The sequence below is a fragment of the Gastrolobium bilobum genome, unplaced genomic scaffold (assembly GCF_033153095.1).
Source record: "Gastrolobium bilobum isolate Gb01-03AN ecotype WA unplaced genomic scaffold, APGP_CSIRO_Gbil_v1 utg10537, whole genome shotgun sequence".
Taxonomy (NCBI): Eukaryota; Viridiplantae; Streptophyta; class Magnoliopsida; order Fabales; family Fabaceae; genus Gastrolobium; species Gastrolobium bilobum.
Window position 1 is genome coordinate 86,058 of NW_026897921.1, and position 18,153 is coordinate 104,210.

An 18,153-nucleotide genomic window follows, 5' to 3' on the forward strand; every position below is an offset into this window, starting at 1 on the left:
CATATATCTATCAACATCATTATATCCATGATATGGAGAAGTGGAAACATGCATATACAAGTTCTGTAATAAAGTAAGGAGTGATAATAACGTAACATCTCTTATGGGATGAAATAAAAACTCATAGCAGTTTGAATATATATTACTGCTTCAGAAATACCGTATGTTTATATGGTCTGAGAAAATGATGAGGTTAACTTTGTAAATTACTAATGAAAAGTATAATTTGATGTGGGGAATATTTAGTTAGTCGTCAAGGAAACAAACAAGAGATCACATATATAATTTTTTGTAAGTTCAGCCATTCTATATAAAAGAAAAAACCTCTAAGCCACAAATGGAAAAGGAAGGGCATCGAGAAACAAAAGAGGGAGAGGGGACCAAAATCCAAAAGTGATAAGAAGCAGAAGAATCATGGCTTCTAGGGAGCGAAGAGAGGCTCTTCAACACAAGCTGCAACAACTTCGTGATGTCACAAACTCCAGCTCTGTATGTAGTTCCATATATATATATGTGTGTGTGTGTGAGTGTGTGATTATTATAGAGCATACTCACTTTGGCTTCGATTATCTTGAGTAAAAGTTTTTCAATTTTTGAAGTAATTAACCATTTCTTTGTTAATTAATTTGGCAGGTGAACAAAGCCTCAATTATTGTGGATGCTTCCAAATACATAGAGGAGTTGAAGCAAAAAGTGGAGGGACTGAACACAGAGCTGGGAATAGGAGAATCATCAACCACTCAAATTGATCAACTACCTATGGTGATTATTAATTATTGCTGCTTTTTTTTTTTTCTCAGATTCTTATATAACATAGTTTATTATTGCCAAATCTTATAATAAAAAATTAAAATAAAATTTGCAGGTGACTGTGAAAACCCTAGAAAAGGGTTTCCTCATTAATGTGTTTTTAGAAAAGAATTGCCCTGGTATGCTTGTTTCAATACTCGAAGCCTTTGAAGAACTGGGACATGATGTGCTTGATGCTACGGTTTCTTGTGAAGACACTTTCCAGCTAGAAGCTGTGGGAGGAGAAGTAAGAAAATATATAATAAAAGCTTTCTCTTTAATTACTCTTTGATTGCATCTAAAACCAGTTCACAATTTTTTCCTTATAAGTAATTGTTTTGCCTGTGTTCTTAAACCTAGCTATATAAGAGTTTCTGACTTTGTATCCTCTCTCATCAACAGTCCAAATATATAGGAAACCAATCATCAGAGGATGTTGTAATGGATGGGAGTAATAATCAATCTTAACCATTTAGTTTTGTATGGATCATCAAGATTTTTACTTAATGCTATGTAAGATTGATTGATTAAGATTAACTAGCCTCGTACTCTTACTTGATAATCTCTCTTTAGTTTTATGTAGAGAGAGAACAACACGTGCGGGTTGTGCAATTTTGGTGAGTTTTTTTTTTTTTTTTTTTGGGTATATATGCTTCGAGTGCTCTAAGAAACATCATTAATATTGGATATGTTTATGGGATCCACGTAGCTTTTGAAATGACATGTATTTCATGGTGTGATATGCTCTTAGAGGAAAAATTTCTTGGAAGGAGGAGATACAAGAACTTTTTTTTTTTTATCTAATTCGATTTAATCCTATTTAAGCATGGTTGAATTTATATATAAGGTGATTTTCCAATATCATTTTCTCCATCACAAAATTTGAACTTGAGGCCTCTAATTAATGAAAACAAATTTCTTGCCACCTGAACCAATAATTGTGCTATCAGTAATTGGTGGCTCCCTTGGATGGGTTCGTTTATCTTTTTTTTTTTTTTTTGCATGGGCTATAGATATGAAATAGCCAATAAAGAAAAGTGAAGTGCATCCTCTTATGTGTTGATTAACATAATTATGTCATGTTGGGATAAATTTTTGGTGCATCAGATGTACCCAACTAGTACATCTTTTTTCATATTTGGAAAAAATTTCACCACTTGCGAAATTTTTTTTTTCCGCCACATTGAAAAAGTTTCTTTGTTTTTTTGGAAAAAAGATGTACTTAATTGGGTAGCACCAAAGATTTATTCATCATGTTGAAGAATTATAACCATACAAAAGGTGGATCAATTGTGATAAACGAAGAGAAAAAAAAAATATAAGGATAGATAATTACAAAATCACCACTATTGATTTTCCTATGTATGGTTAGGATTTTTCCACGTTACATTACATGATCATGTTAATTAAAATATGAGAGGCTCGATTTCTGAAGAAGAAGGGAGCTTCATTAATTGTTATACACCGACTTGTCCTAAGGAGTTACTTACTAAATAAAATATGATGCAGCAAACATTCCCCTCACATGATTGAAGTTATTTTCAATGGAAAACATTGACAAAAACTTGTTGAATTTGCAGAGTCACGAGAACGACAGTATTGACGCGCAAGTGGTGAAGCAAGCAGTGTTGCAAGCAATCAAGAACACGGACTAATTAAAGGAAGCACACAGATAAGCAAAAAAAAAAAAAAAAAAAAACCAGTACCGTTTTTGTCTTATTTTTAAGCTTAAAATTTGGACATTTCAAGTGAAAGAATTTGTGGTTGCATATTGTGCCAAAACCTGAGTTACGTTACCTCTTCAATGGCCCTTACATATTGATATGGCTTATCAGCATCTTCTTGGTTAGTGGGAACAGAATGAATGGACATGCATTGTCCAAGCTTATACATACATACATAGTGGCATTTTGGCATTCAGTGGGTGTGGGTGTGGGTGTGGAAGACAATAGACAAACGACTATGGCCGGCTGAATAATATGTATGAACTACGAGCTCTTGATTAGTACATCAAATTTAATTGAATGCTTATTTATATTTTATGGCTACTGATCAAATTAAAATATTAGCAACCAATTGTGAATTGTTTAGTGCAAAGGGGGGGGGGGGGGGGGAGTTATGATTGGTTTTGATTTGAATCATCGTAAATCCAATTTTTTAATTTCATATGAGATTCGCCTGGATTACAAAATCTTGTTTTATGTTATATTCTAGTAATTGTTGCCTTGTGGTAACGTCAAAAACCAAAACTTCCAAAGATAATACATAAGCCCTCTATTACTAAAGGCTTGTAATAACACAACTCTTACTAAAAAATTAGGGAAGATCGTGTAGCCCCACGCGCGCGACTTTTTGCTCTCTGCTAGGGTTACAGTCTACGTTTCTGATGATCGATGGAGATTGATGAAGGACATCAGTGTTCTAAGAAGGATGAAGAGGGTTCTAAGTGTGCTAGAGGAAGGATCTTGTCAGAAGAGGAGATCTCTCCTCCGAATGGAAAGAAATCGAAAGGGGAGGCGACAGAGGACTCAACGAGGACGAGGATATGCATGAGGGAGTAGCTGAAGGTTTAGGTTTTCAAACCCCAACTCGCTCGATTCCAGAGGAGAAGATGATGGAGGGTGGTAGGGGATCTAGATCCAAATTGGTGTCCTATAAAGATAAGCTTCTGAAGCTTAATGGTAATGGTGGGCAATCTGACAACGAAGAGGAAGACTGGATCTCGAAACAGAAAAGAGAGGAAGAGGAAGCTGATTTGATGGATGGATTGGGTCAGGTTGTTGAAGAGGATCCCCTTTTTCCGAGGTATACTTTTTCTATTGAAGAGCATAAGAAGGATTGCGAGAAGTGGCGGAAGGCCCTGATCATCAAGATGCTGGGTAAACGCATAGGGGTGAGGTTTCTTATGGCCAGACTTTAGAAGATTTGGAATCTGGTAAGTACGTATGAAATCATTGACCTGGATAATGGTTATCTCCTATTGAGATTCCATGATGATAGTGTGATGTGCCTCTGGCAAGTGTGGTTTTCTGTGTTAAAATTGATAAGAATTGAGTCATAAAAGAGCAACTTAAATACATATTTGCTAATTATATTGATTCTTTCTTTTCAATAATATTTCTCACCTATTGGTTGTGTTTTTACAGGAAAAAGAAGTTAAAATTATAAAAAGCCTGTAGACATGACTCCATACAGATGTATCACAGTACAATGGACAGTGATATGGCGCGGATCGGCACCACACTGGCGCAAACCCGCGCCAGTTTACGAACTCCACACCGGACAATTGCAAGTGGCGCCCAGTGGCGCCATATTGGCGCCAACTGGCGCCAAATTCTTGAAGAAAATAATTGGCAGTAACATGGCGCTAAGTAACACCAAATCCATGCTACCTAGCGCCAAAACCCAAGCTAACCAGCGCCACAATTTGTGCTAGGTGGCGCCATTCTACGAGAAAGTGTTTTGACTTTGCAATTTTGGGCAAAAGCGTGGCGCCGAGTGGCGCCACACCGGCGCCAACTGGCGCCAGTTTGCGGGAAAATTACTCTATATTGTCCTGGGGGTATTTTTGGAAGAAAGGAAAGAGGCTTATAAATAGGATCCTTATGACAGAATTAGGCATTCAGACCTATTCCATCTAGAAGAGAGACGACGGTGGTGCTCGGCGAGGATTCTGGAGAGCAAGTTCTTCTTCTACTTTCTGTTTAATTTTATGCTTTTTATGAATATTGGATTTTTAGCCATGATTATGCTTGGCTAGTTTATTTTTATTGTAGTTAGGGTCACAAACCCTATGTGAACCCTTGTTACGACGGTTTGATTTATAATTGCTCATTTATATAATTTATCTTTATCTTTACCTTGTGCGTATTTGATATTCTCTTTATTAGACCTGATCAATCTGATAGTTGATAATAGTCTGAGGGTTAGAACCCTAGATATGAATATTGGGGTTCTCATCCTGAAAGAGGGTAGGATAACGGTTCGTATGCATGCAAGGAATAGATGTGTATTGAATTGCAGATGCCTAAATTATTGAGTTCATCGCTGAATTTTCATGAGGGGTTGCTAAGGGATTAGGATTCCAATTGAGATTAAAGGATTAAATTGCCAAGGGATTGGGATTTAACTAATTATTTTAGATAATAATTTATCCGACTAATTTTATAAATGAATATTGTAAATCAATCCAAAGTAAGAAGTGAGGACCATAAGGTGAGTGCGCTCTAGCTACAATGCTTTTCTCATATTTTCACAAACCAATTCTTATTTTTATTGTCTATTTCTCATAAGCAAAAATTACAAAAACAAGTCTTTATTTTCAGTTCTCAATTTCACACAATTCGTAAATATTTGTCACAACCTTTGAACTCTTCCATTCTTAAAATGAACAATTAATTGATATTAGACCCAATCCCTGTGGAGACGATACTCTACTTACTTTCTACATTACTTGTGCGATCGGCATAGTGTGGTGCCGGTCCGCGCCATATTGCTATCCATTGTACTGTGATACATCTGTGTTGAGTCGCGTCTACAGGCTTTTTATAATTTTAACTTCTTTTTCCTGTAAAAACACAACCAATACGTGAGAAATATTATTGAAAAGAAAGAATCAATATAATTAGCAAATATGTATTCAAGTTGCTCTTTTATGACTCAATTCTTATCAATTTTAACACAGAAAACCACATTTGCCAGAGACACATCGTGGTGACTACCGTCATGTTCTAGAGGAAAGGCCATGGATTGTTAATGACCACTATGTGGTTGTCCAAAGGTGGAGGTCTTTCTTCAATCCTTATGACGAAAGTGTTAAGAAACTGGCTCTGTGGGTGAGAATTTCGGGGCTTCCTATTGAATTGTATATGGTGCGTCATCTGTGGCGTATCGGTAATATCTTAGGTTGCACTTTGAAAGTGGACAGAAATTCACTAAGGAAGAGTGAGTATGGTGAGGAAACTATTACTGAACAGGCCAGATTTGCTAGAATCTGCGTCGAAGTTGACTTAAGGAAGAGTTTTCTATCTAAATTTATGATAGGAAAAGGGTTTTTCAAGTAGGTTATGAAGGTCTCTATCTAATTTGCTTCAAATGTGGTTTGTACGGCCACAGGAAGGACCTATGTCTTGCTGCTCAGGTTCCTTGTGTCCAGCAGGTGGGGGGAAGCACAAGTCAGGGAATGAAGTTAGATGGAAGTGTTGGAAAAAGCCCTAAGGAGGTTATTCAAGAGGAGGCCTTTGGGAGCTGGATGGTTGTTGAGAGACAACCTAAATGTAGAAGGCTGAAGGCTAAGCCTACTAGTCCTTAGAGGGAAGTTGAGATGGATCAGAAGCCTAAGGCTAATCTAGAAGCCCCCAATTCAAATGTGGTGGTTATTAATCAAGGTGTTGTTGGGGAGAATGATGGGATGGAAGGCCAGAACAATAGCTCTCAATCTAGAGAGTTTGTTTGCAACCCTGAACCTACTATGGTAGCTGGGATCTCCCTTAGTGTTGTTATCAAGGAAGTTGTGTCTTCTGCTCCTAGTCCATAGAAGAAAGGAAGATCTACTGAGATTGGTGCTAAGAAAATCACTCCTAAAGAAGTGAAGGATAAAACCAAGATTGGGGGTAAGCAAATTCTGAAGAAGAATGGAATTGAAAATATTCCTCCCAATCCAGTAGCTGATGGTCCTAGTAAAGGGTCAAATAGGAGTAAATCCAAAAGTATAGTCACTTCAGAAGAGCTACTTAATCATGGTTGGTCTGTCAGTAACAGTTCCAAGAAAGATCTTAGTGGAGATTGTTGTTCGGCTATGGATCCTAAATCATCTGCTCAAGGTGCTAGGACTGTTGATAGCTCTTCCAATTTGGTGGGTGGGATTTCTTCCCACCAGGTATGTTTGGGTTTTACTGTGTACAATTTTTATTAGTTTTATGTCTGTTTTTGCTTGGAGTTGCAGAGGGGTGGGGAAGAATAGTTTCCCTTCTCTTATTAGAGATTTAAATTTAGATTCAAAGTCAATATTATGGCCTTGCTAGAATTTAGGGTTGGTGGTTTGAGAGGAGATGATGTTATTAAGAAGCTGGGATTCCCCAACTTCTTTAGACAAGACCCGATTGACTTCTTTGGTGGGATTTGGATTCTCTTGGAGGGCAGTTTGGTGGATGTGGAGGTTCTAAAATCTCATCATCAGTTCATTCACACCCGTGTGAAGTTTCTGGACTCTATGAAGACTGAACTTGTAACTTTTGTCTATGAGAGTCCTAGGAGATTGGAGAGGAGAACTCTGTGGCTTAAATTGGAGGCTTTAAGCTCTGTGATTTCTGATCCTTGGCTGGTTTTGGGGGACTTCAATTCCATCCTTAATTCTTCTGAGAAGATGGAGGTTAAGGAGTTATGTTAAAAAAGCATGGAAGAGTTGCAGCAGTGCTTACTCAGATGTAATATCAGTGATATGGGGTATAAGGGCCCTAATTTTACCTGGAAATGGGGAAGGCTCCATGAGAGGCTTGATAGAGCTTGCACTAATGAACCTGGGACCATTACTTGGCCTAACTGGTTTGTGTCCCACCTTCCTTTCTTCAATTTTGATCACATGCCTATCCTCTTATGTAATGATGGGCAATCTAAACCTATGGAATATTCGAGAAGTTTTAAATTCTTGGCAGCCTGGCTTACTGACCAGAGATTCAATGAGTTGGTTAGAAAGAGCTGGATGAATAATGGAAGCTGGCTGGAGGCTAGGTATAAGTTTGAATCTGATGTTAAATGGTGGCACCAGAATGTGTTCAAGGAAATTATGAATCAAAAAAATAGGTTATACTCTCGGTTGAATGGTCTTGATACTTATAAGTATGGAAGTTATGATCATAACACTGAAATACTGCAGAAGGAACTTTGGAGGGATCTTCAGTCTATACTAATTAAAGAGGAACTGACTTGGTTTCAAAGGTCCTGTATTCATTGGTTAATATATAGGGATAAAAACTCTAGATTTTTCCATGCATCAACGGTTGCTAGGAGGAGACATAACATGATTGTGACTCTAAAGAATGATCAGGGTAATTGGATAACTGACTCTGATCTCCTTGTTAATATGGCCTTTTCTTTCTACCAAAATTTGTTCAAAGCTGAGGAAGAAAGAGATGGGGATTTTCCTATTCAGAATGGATTCCTTGAATTGTCAGTTTCTGAGAAGATATTTCTGGCAAATGTCCCCTCTAAGGAGGAAATAAAAAAAATAGTTTTCAGGATGGGGAGTTTTAAGGCCCCTAGTCCTGATGGCTTGAGTGCCATTTTCTTTCAAAGTCAATGGGATACCATTGGAGGTTCAGTGTGCAACCTGGTTGAGGATATTTTCAATAATCCTGAGAGGGTGGGGGATATTAATGATACTTTGATTTGCTTAATCCCCAAAAAAGAGAGCCCTGAAAGTATGAAGGATTTTAGGCCTATTAGTTTGTGTAATGTGGTCTACAAAATCATTACAAAGATCATTGCTGAGAGATTGAAAAATATGCTGCCTAGAATTGTTTCTCCTAATCAGTGCAGTTTCATCAAAGGTAGACAAGGATGTGATAATATAATCATAGCTCAGGAGATTATCCATTCTATGAGATCCAAGAAAGGTAGTAGAGGGTGGATGATGATAAAAGTTGATTTAGAGAATGCTTATGATAGGCTTGATTGGAGTTTTATTCTTGAAACCTTGAAAGATATTGGCCTGCCTGAATCCTTGACTCACCTAATCTATAAGTGTATATCTACATCTTCTTTGAGTCTACTGTGGAATGGAGTGGTTACTAAGAAAATAAATCCAGGGAGAGGCTGTTGGGGTGCGAATTGCAATCAATTAATTCAGTCACACAAATACGCAAGTGCACGTGTCACAAGTAATAAAGGGATGTGTGAGTCCAAGTATCGTTCCCACGGAGAGAAGTTTAAGTAATGATTATTTAAGTGAAGAAAGTGAGTAAAAGGATTGATTATGATGGTTGGTTTGGTAAAATAAAAGACAACTAATAATAAGAAAACAGTAAACTAAAATATGAGGTATTAAGATGATGGATGAGATATAGGTCAGGATCAATTTTCCTGATACAGCAACACTGATTTGATGCTTAACGATGCTATGTCAATGCTAATTAGTAACCGAACACTAATGTTTGCTGGGGCTTTTGGCCAACCTAACATATATACCCAATAACTAATTCCGACATCTCTATGGTCAAACTAATTAATGAATTGTTCGTGTTCAAGTTCTAGGCTATGTGGTGTGAATGATCTCTCTACCCACAACTTAATTAAGTTAATTAAACCTGATTAATCCACACTATTCAACAAGGGTCTGGATTCAGCAACCTCTCGGTCCTAACCTCCTCAATATCACACATGTATCTCTCGACATGCACACATGAATAAGATTAAGTAAACTCGTTGAATAACTAATTAAACATTAACATAAACAAAGTTTAGGCATACATCTCAATGTTACAGCATAGGTACTTTATCACCTAACCCATAGAGCAAATTAGCTCATGATGGAATTAAATTAAACAGAGAAAAGAAAGGAAGAATTCATTGGAAAACAGAAAAGAAGATGAAAAGCAATTGCTGAAGAAGACGTCATCACTGCCTTGCTCCAGCACTGCTTCAGCGCTGCTCTTCCTCTTCCAAGAACCTCACACACACTCTCTCTCAAACTTTCCTCCTTGCTTCTGACTTCTGAACTCTTGTGTCTCGTCTCCGTCCTTTCGAACTGTGTTTCTCTCGTGGAGGAGCTATTCTTAAATAGGAAAAATAGTTGGGCTTTGGGTTTTAGGAGTTAAGAGTGGAGATTGTTGAATCCGGTTGCTGCAGCCTTATCTTATCCCTAAATTCTTGGGCTGTTGGCACTTGATTGGATAAGGTCTTAATCTTCTTGATCATCTTGTGCCAATATTGTTGTTGACCGAACAAGAGTTTTGTTGTCATTGTTCTTTGGGATTTTGGGATAAGACTCAATCCTTGAAATCGTCCTTGATCCTTGGGATTTTCGGATTTGTTGGAACTTAATTGGATAAGATCTTTATCTTCTTGGTTTTCTTGTGCCAATGTTGTTGACCGAATCAAGGTTGTTGTCCTTGTTCATTAGGGATTGGATAAGATTCAATCTTTGAATTTGTCTTTTGACCCTTGAACTAAATCTCCAGAAACTTCCTTTGCTTGCTGGTGTATTGTTGAAGAATAACTAACTTTTGAAATTCAAAAGTTCGGTTGTCCCTTTGTCCACGCTGTCATGTTGTAGTGCTTACTATATCATTACTTCGTCAGCTTCTCTGCTACAGCATTCCTACATCAATTTTCCTGCAAAGGAAAACATTCAACAAATCATCTATTCTTATACAAAATCAAGGGATATTGTCTTATTTTCCATACTTAGTCATCTCATGGCACTCAATCATAAATATACAATATTTAGCTCAGTTATCATGCAAAGAGGTCAACTTATATGGAAATTATGCAACAAATTCATCATAAAAATAATAAAATAACTCTCATTTGGGAGAGTTATCACATAAGGCAAGGGGATCCTATTTCCCCTCTCCTCTTTGTTCTTTGCATGGAGAAATTATCCCAACTCATTCAGATGGATGTTGATACTAAAGCCTGGAAGCCTATATTATTAAGGAGAAATGCCCCATATTTCTAATCTCCCGTTTGCTCATGATATTATCTTGCGTGCTAAAGCTAGCTTGGAGCAAGCCCATGTTATTAATCAGGTTTTGAGGACCTTTGCTGATGCTTCAGGCCAAAAGGTGAGCAAAGAAAAGACCAGAGTATTTTTTTCTAAGAATGTTTTCTTTGGAAGGGCCAAAGAAATCAGTGAATCCTTGGGGATGGGGATCGCATCAGACCTGGGAAAGTACCTTGGTGTTCCTCTTCACCATAGAAGAATCACTAAGAATACTTTTAGAAATATCCTGGACAGAGTCCAGGGTAGGCTGTCTAGGTGGAACCAAACCTCCTTAACTCTGGCAGGAAGGGCCACACTGGCCAAATCTGTTCTAGAAGCTATGCTTTCCTATGCTATGCAATCGACAGTTTTACCTGTAGGTGTTTGTAAGGAGGTTGAGAAGGTAACCAGGAATTTCATTTGGGGATCTTCCCATGCTCAAAGGAAAACCCATCTGGTGAAATGGAGTAGAGTATGCAGATCTAAAAAAGATGGGGGGGTTAGGTTTCAGAGAGCAAAATTTAGTCAATAAAGCCTTCTCCATGAAGCTGGGATCTGATATTTTATCTAATAAGGAGAACTTGTGGGTGAAAGTCCTTCGAAGCAAATATAAGGTGGATGACTCTTTTATGCCAGAACTGTTGAAAGGCAACTTTGCTTCTAATACCTGGAGGGGAATCCAAAATACTTGGGATCAAGTTTTAGAGGGGTCTAGAATCATCATTGGTGATGGAGCTAGAACCTCTTTCTGGTTTGATAGATGGGTGCCCAATGCTGGGAAATTGGCTGATTGTGCTTTAATTAATATTCCTGAAAATTTTAAGAAGTGGAAGGTTGTGGACTATTTGCAAGGGGATAATTGGGATTGGAATAAATTCAATCCTTTTCTTAGCAAGGAAACTCTGGAGGCTATTGGGAAGATATGCCCTTCTTCCAACTCTGTTGGGCAAGATAGAATGATTTGGTCCCTTTCAAACTCTGGGACATTCATTGTTAGTTCTGCATACAATGTGTTGTCCAATTCTTGTGTGAATCCTAGTCCTAAAAGCTGGGATATTGTTTGGAAATGGGAAGGTCCACAAAGGATCAAATTTTTCCTTTGGCTATTATCTAGTAATAAATTACTCACCAATGCAGAAAGATACCGTAGACATATGGCAACTGATGAGTTGTATCCTAGATGTCATGTGTCAGTGGAAAACAGTGATCACATATTCAGAAAATGTCCTTGGGTTCGAGAACTGTGGAATCTCTGGGTTGATAGCAATGAACTAGTGTCTTTCTTGGATTATGATATGGATTTATGGATAAATAGGAACCTGAACAGAGACAAAAGGAACAGTGAATGGAGGCTGAAGTTTGGTGTCATCTGTTGGTTGATTTGGAAGGTCAGGAACAATTTAGTTTTCAATGGGAAAGCCTTTTCCCCTCAAGATTGTTTTATTCAAGCTTCTCTGTATGTTTCGAATATCAAGGCTGCCAATGAGATGTTGTCTGAAGCTGGGCTTGCCCTGTTTAAATTTGAGGAGGTCTTGGTTAGCTGGAGCCCTCCTTGGCCCGGTTGGATTAAAATTAACACTGATGGATCCTATTCTAATAATATACCTAGTTCTTCTTGTGGGGGTGTTGCTAGAGATGAGGCAGGAAATTGGATCCTTGGTTTTTCCAAGAATCTTTATCCTAAATCGATCTTAATGGCTGAGCTTTGGGGTTTCTTAATTGGTTTGGAATGGGCTTGGATGAAGAATTGTAAACAGCTTGTCCTTGAAGGTGATTCATTGATGGCCATTCAACTGGTGAAAGAGGGATGTGTGAAATCTCATCCTTGCTATGGGATTATTTCCAGAATCAGATCTCTGCTTGAGAATGATTGGAGGGTTGAAATTTGCCATGTGTACAAGGAAGGTAATCAAGTGGCAGATTGGATGGCTTCAAGTGGAAATCTAGCTGATTGGGATACCCAATAGTTTGATAGTAGTCCTATTGGCTGTAAGGAACTTGTTTTAGATTATTTTAGGGGCGCCAAGGTGCCCAGAAGTGTTTTTGTGTAGTTTTCCTTGCTTTCCTTTGTATTCAAAAAAAAAAAAAAAGGCTTGTTTGGATGAGCTTTTTTTTCTCCAAAAGCTATTTTTTTTAAGGAAAAAAGTAGAAGTCACAAAAAAGTCAAAAGCTACTTTCTTAAGCTAAAAATTTTAGCTTTAAAAAAAACAGAAGCCAAAAGCTAAATCTTTTTTTCAAAAATTAAATCATTTTTTAAAAATCTAAATAGCTTTAACTTTTGTAAAAAGCACTTCTAAAATAACTAAAACGTAAAAGCTGCTTTTTTTAAAAGGCCAAATAAACGGGCTCTAAATATGTGAAGGGATATAATATTATGCCTATCTTTTTTATATTTATTCTATCCTATCTTGCACCGACACCGACATGGGACACGACACTAACACTCCAACATATTAATTCTAAAAACGTTAGATTTCGACAAGTTAGAACACATTATGATATTAAATAATATTTTTAATTTATGTAGTGTATATTATATTTAATATTCAATAATTTAACAAAAAAATTAAATTAAATTTATAATACTCATCAATTTTGCAAAGAAACATAAGATGTAAATATTTACTATTATATTTTCAAATTGAAAATCTCTTATACACTCCAATAGATTTATTTGATATCAATTTTTTAATTTTTATTATATCAGTTTCATAAAACATCGATCAATTTTTTTATGATATGCAATAAAATTTTAAATATTATAGATGTCGGAATGTATCAGAATATTGGGGAGTGTCGGTGCAACATATATTCTCTATGCTCTCTCCAATGAGGAGGAAGGAGAAGGAAGGAAAGAAAAATTAAGGGTATTACTTTCCCTTTGTTTGAGAGATAAAAATGATAAGGAAGATAAATAGAGAGTTAATGAGATATTTTTATAATTTTATCCTTTCTTAAACAAAAAAAATTATTATAGCAAATGATTATCGAAAGATTTTAAGTACGATAAAAATGGACTATAAGTAGAGTTGTCAAAATAGTTATATCCTAATTTCTTGATTAAGTTTTCAAACTAGCCCTTAAAATTCATGAAGGGTTTTTTTCTTAAACCTACCTCACAAAGTTGGGTTGGAACTTATCTATGGATGAAAATATTTCTCTACCCCAAAGCACACACATTAAAAAAAATGGATAAAAAATATTATTCTATATTATATATATATATATATATATATATATATATATATATATATATATATAATTAATAAAATAGAATATAACATAATTTATATAGAATATAAATATGACTTTTTAATCAAATTGCATCTTTCTGAAAAAAAATAAGTACAACCCATATGACGTTTTTAAAAAACAAAATTAAAAAATAAGGCAGGAACAACAAGGTAAGAAACTTTGAAATATGTTTCTGTAAAAGTTAAGCACAAGACTTTAAAAAAAAACAAATTAACTTATATTATTTTTCATCTTTTATTTTTCAAAATTTTAAAATTTTAAATTTATGTATATTTTTTTAATTCAATTTGTAAAATTTATTTTAAGTAAAAATATATGTATAATATACAAAGTAATTATCAGTTTCTGTCGACTCGTCATTTTGAAAATTTTAGGATTACATTTTCATAATTCAACTGTACAATATTGAAAGTATAATATTAAATTTTTATCTTGTACGATTATTTTACGTGCATGCATTTTTTTTATTTAATTAAATAAAACACGAATTTAAATATATAATTTTAATGTGTATCAACAGTTTGTTTTTAATAAAATCATTTTAACGTAAATCATTTTAAAACTACATTGCATAAAATATTGACAAAATTTAATTGAAATTTGCGGAGATTTAACAATACTTAAAAGTATTAATACTTGTCAACAATAACCACAATCGTTTTGTCCAAACGTTTGCCAATAACATTATGGCCTTGTGTATTATTTTCCATAAATAAAATAGGCACACACTCAAACAATTACAGTAATTATCACAATTATAAAGTTATAAAATTCCCACACACAAAAACTCCATGGCTACAACTATGACGATAAGAACAAGGTAATGAGAGAAGAGAAAAGAGAGAAACGGTGTTATTTGTTATTGATGAAGAACGATATATTCATTTCTCAAAGAATTATGTTGCCATGTAATTGTAATTCGATGGCAAATTCGTTAGACAAGTTTGCATTATCAAAAGTGATCACGGTATCTCTCTATGTAAAGAACCTTAGAATACATCACCTCAAAAGCTAGCTCAAAGGGTGGGAGTGCCCAAAGTCTCTTGAGGTGGTGTATCCCAAGGTTTTTTACAGTCTAGACAATCCACTTCATTCATTTTTATTTATTTGTTTTGGTCTTGCAAATTACAATTTACTTTACTAAATTAAAAAAAAAAAAAAAAAGTCATAAAGGCCATATACTCATATATATATATATATATATATATATCTCATCAATGCAGGCCCAATAAAATTTGGGCTCCCTTTTGGTGGCCCAAAATTGTTTTAGGGCGTTCCGTTCAGAAGGTGTTAGTCTTTAATGGGTTCTAATATTACCCAAACATTTGTGGCGGTCATTCCATCACATAAAATAATCAAATTTTCCGAAATTTTTTCTTTGAAGTACAAACAATATAGAGAATATTTTCCTTTACTTTTTATTTTTTTCCGTTCATATTACATTGGCATCCATCCTCATTCTCCATTTATTATAAGAGGAAACGTGATACGTGTAAAATTATTTTTAAAGAAAAGGATATACTTACCACCATTTTATGTTTATTACTTTTCCTACATATATATTTGGTTACTGTTTGATCAATTTGAAATCATCGGCAGTTAATTTTTTTTCCTTTTTTAACCCTTAATGTCAAATTAATCCAGCAGTAATCAAATAGGCAATAAGAGTGATAAGTCTAAAATAATCGCCTCCACTTTTAAATATTTAAAATCTTTAGGGAAAATTTAAAAATGTAAGAGACGTGATAGAGATGAAGCTTCATAAATAATTGCAGTGAAAAAAACCTTAGTGGGCCATGTTTGGGTGTGATATTGATGAAAATGGGCCATGTTATGTTTTCTTCCCAAACCACTTCTGACAAGAATCCTGACTCAAATTTGAAGGCTTGTTGTTCACTTTCAATATTACAAAGTAAGCACTTTCAATATACATATATTAACAATAACCAATGTATTTAGCAATATGATTCAATATATATACAGTGCAAACTACAACTAATAGAAACACATTCAATAATGATTTCCAATATGTATTAACAATAACCAATGCTAATAACAACAACCCAATCAAAATCATGCAAAGAAAACAACCAATCAAACTAGAATATCAACCATTAGATTGAAAATCCCATTAATAAACTCTAGCATTAACTCAAATTTCTAGCTATATTCATGATTTAAGGATATTCTTTCAACATATTCTTATTTGTTTTATCAATTTGGAAGGAAGTAGTAAATGGAGGAGTCAGCATTTGGATAGGAGAAACAGGAGAAAGTTTTTGGTGGGGCGGGAGTATGCTGGTCCTCTCTTAAAATAGAAAAAAAAATGGGATTGAGAGGAAAAAAATCAAAAAAAAGAGGGATAAAAATGGAAGAAAAATTTTTATTTATAAAAAAGGACCAACCACTGAATAAATGGTGAGAGGGGAGCATAATAAATTTTTCCGAAAAATAGAGCAACGACATGCCACATCATTGAGATATTGGCCAACTCAGCATATGTTAACAATGTTATAAATGGGCCAATGGGGGTAATGGACAGGGACCTACTGGAAAAATTTTACAACTACAGGAACTCATCTGGAAAGGAAAATAGTGCATAGGGACCAATAATAGGGATAAAAAAATTAATTTAATATTTGCTTTATGTAATCATAAATAGAAAAAAAAAAAATCTAAGATATTTGTATTCGTGTAAAACTTTAAACAGACCATGGGTATACAGAAAGAGCAATGCATGCGTAAGAATATACAATTTCATATGCTTTTGCATGAATAGATATTGGTATTGACTTTGTACCCTTCTTTGGGCTTTTCCAAGGTTCAGCTTATAATTAAACCGGATCAATATATTTGTATACGATTCCGCTCTTTGGGCCTAAGAATTTCATTCATTGGGCCAATGTGTATAGGAGCCTAACGAGATCCATTTGATTATGAGAAATGAATACTATTCTGAATATAAAATTGTATTAAAAAGAGACTTTTAATAAATAAAAATTAAAAAGAAATTTTTAAGTATGATTTTATTTAAGATAATTCTACATGAAAAAAAATTAAGGAGATGAAAAGAGAAAGTGTTTACCAAAAAAGAGAGAGAAAGTAAGCATGCTCAGTCATTACATTTCATGCTAACTTCTACAAAACCATGTTTATAACGCAACTTAGATCTATAAATTAATTGGAAGGCTCTTTTGTTAATTTGTAAAACAAACTCAACCAATAAGCTAATGAAAAAAGAATAAAAAAAATTAGGAAAACACTTAGAAACAATATATATATATAGTGTTTACCAAAAAAAAGAAAAGAGAAAGTAAGCATGCTTAGTCATTACATTTCATGCTAACTTCTACAAAACCGTGTTTATAACGCAACTTAGATCTATAAATTAATTGGAAGGCTCTTTTGTTAATTTGTAAAACAAACTCGACCAACAATAAAAAAATTTAGAAAAACACTTAGTAACAATATATATATTACGCAACTTAGATCTATAAATTAATTGGAAGGCACTTTTGTTAATTTGTAAAACAAACTCAACCAATAATAAAAAAATTAGAAAAACACTTAGTAACATATATATATATATATATATATATATATATATATATATATATATATATATATATTGGATAAATAACAAATGCAAAACGAGCATAAACCAATCATTTTAATCTAAAAGTTTGAATTGTTAAAAGATATTTTATCAGTAGTTTTATAGTATATCTTTCTAACACGTCTCGTCACATAAGAGCTCAACGAATTTGAAGGATAAACAATGCATTACGTCCGTGCCTTTGCAAAATATTTTTATAATATTTAATTATTTATTAATAAAATGAAGAGCGATGAAGAATGAACTTGTGATATTATGTAAACTCAATGAACTTTTATGTGAATGAACAAACATTATTAGAAAAATATTTATTTATCAAATTAAATTTTTAGGTTGAATTGATAGTTTACAAGAAAATTCATTAGTACTTTCATTATATCAATGTTCCATTTCAAATCAAAAGAAATTGTTATTCACAGTTGGTAATGAATTTTAGCAACTCATGATCTCACATCAAAAAAGAATTTTATCGGCGGTTTTTTCCATCTTAGCAGTGATTTGAAACGCGCAAAAATTTTCTGTGGCTTTTTAAGAATTAACGTTGAAATTGGTGCCATTAAATAATCCAAAATTGGTTTTCCACAACCAGCGAAATAACCGACGTTAAAAACACAACCAACGCTATATCCATATAACCAATGTTAAAATAAAATAATTTAATACATATTTAATATTTACAGTGGTGGTTTTGATTTGCCTCGAATGTGTAATATTGGTGTTCAGTTGGTCTTATCTCCTTACCATTTTTTTATTTCCAGAACTCGAACTTAAGACCTCTGGTTAGGAGACACAA

The 18,153-nt window shown here is 34.4% G+C and overlaps 1 protein-coding gene across 1 annotated transcript; it reads left to right on the forward strand.

The window, feature by feature from the left end:
* Positions 1 to 310: 310 nt before the first annotated feature.
* Positions 311 to 2,824, forward strand: LOC133311477 (transcription factor SCREAM2-like). The gene is made up of 4 exons (XM_061512532.1): positions 311 to 489; positions 634 to 762; positions 866 to 1,036; positions 2,370 to 2,824. The coding sequence occupies exons 1-4, from the start codon at positions 415 to 417 to the stop codon at positions 2,442 to 2,444; spliced, it is 450 nt and encodes a 149-aa protein (XP_061368516.1). The 5' UTR covers positions 311 to 414; the 3' UTR covers positions 2,445 to 2,824.
* Positions 2,825 to 18,153: the final 15,329 nt, after the last annotated feature.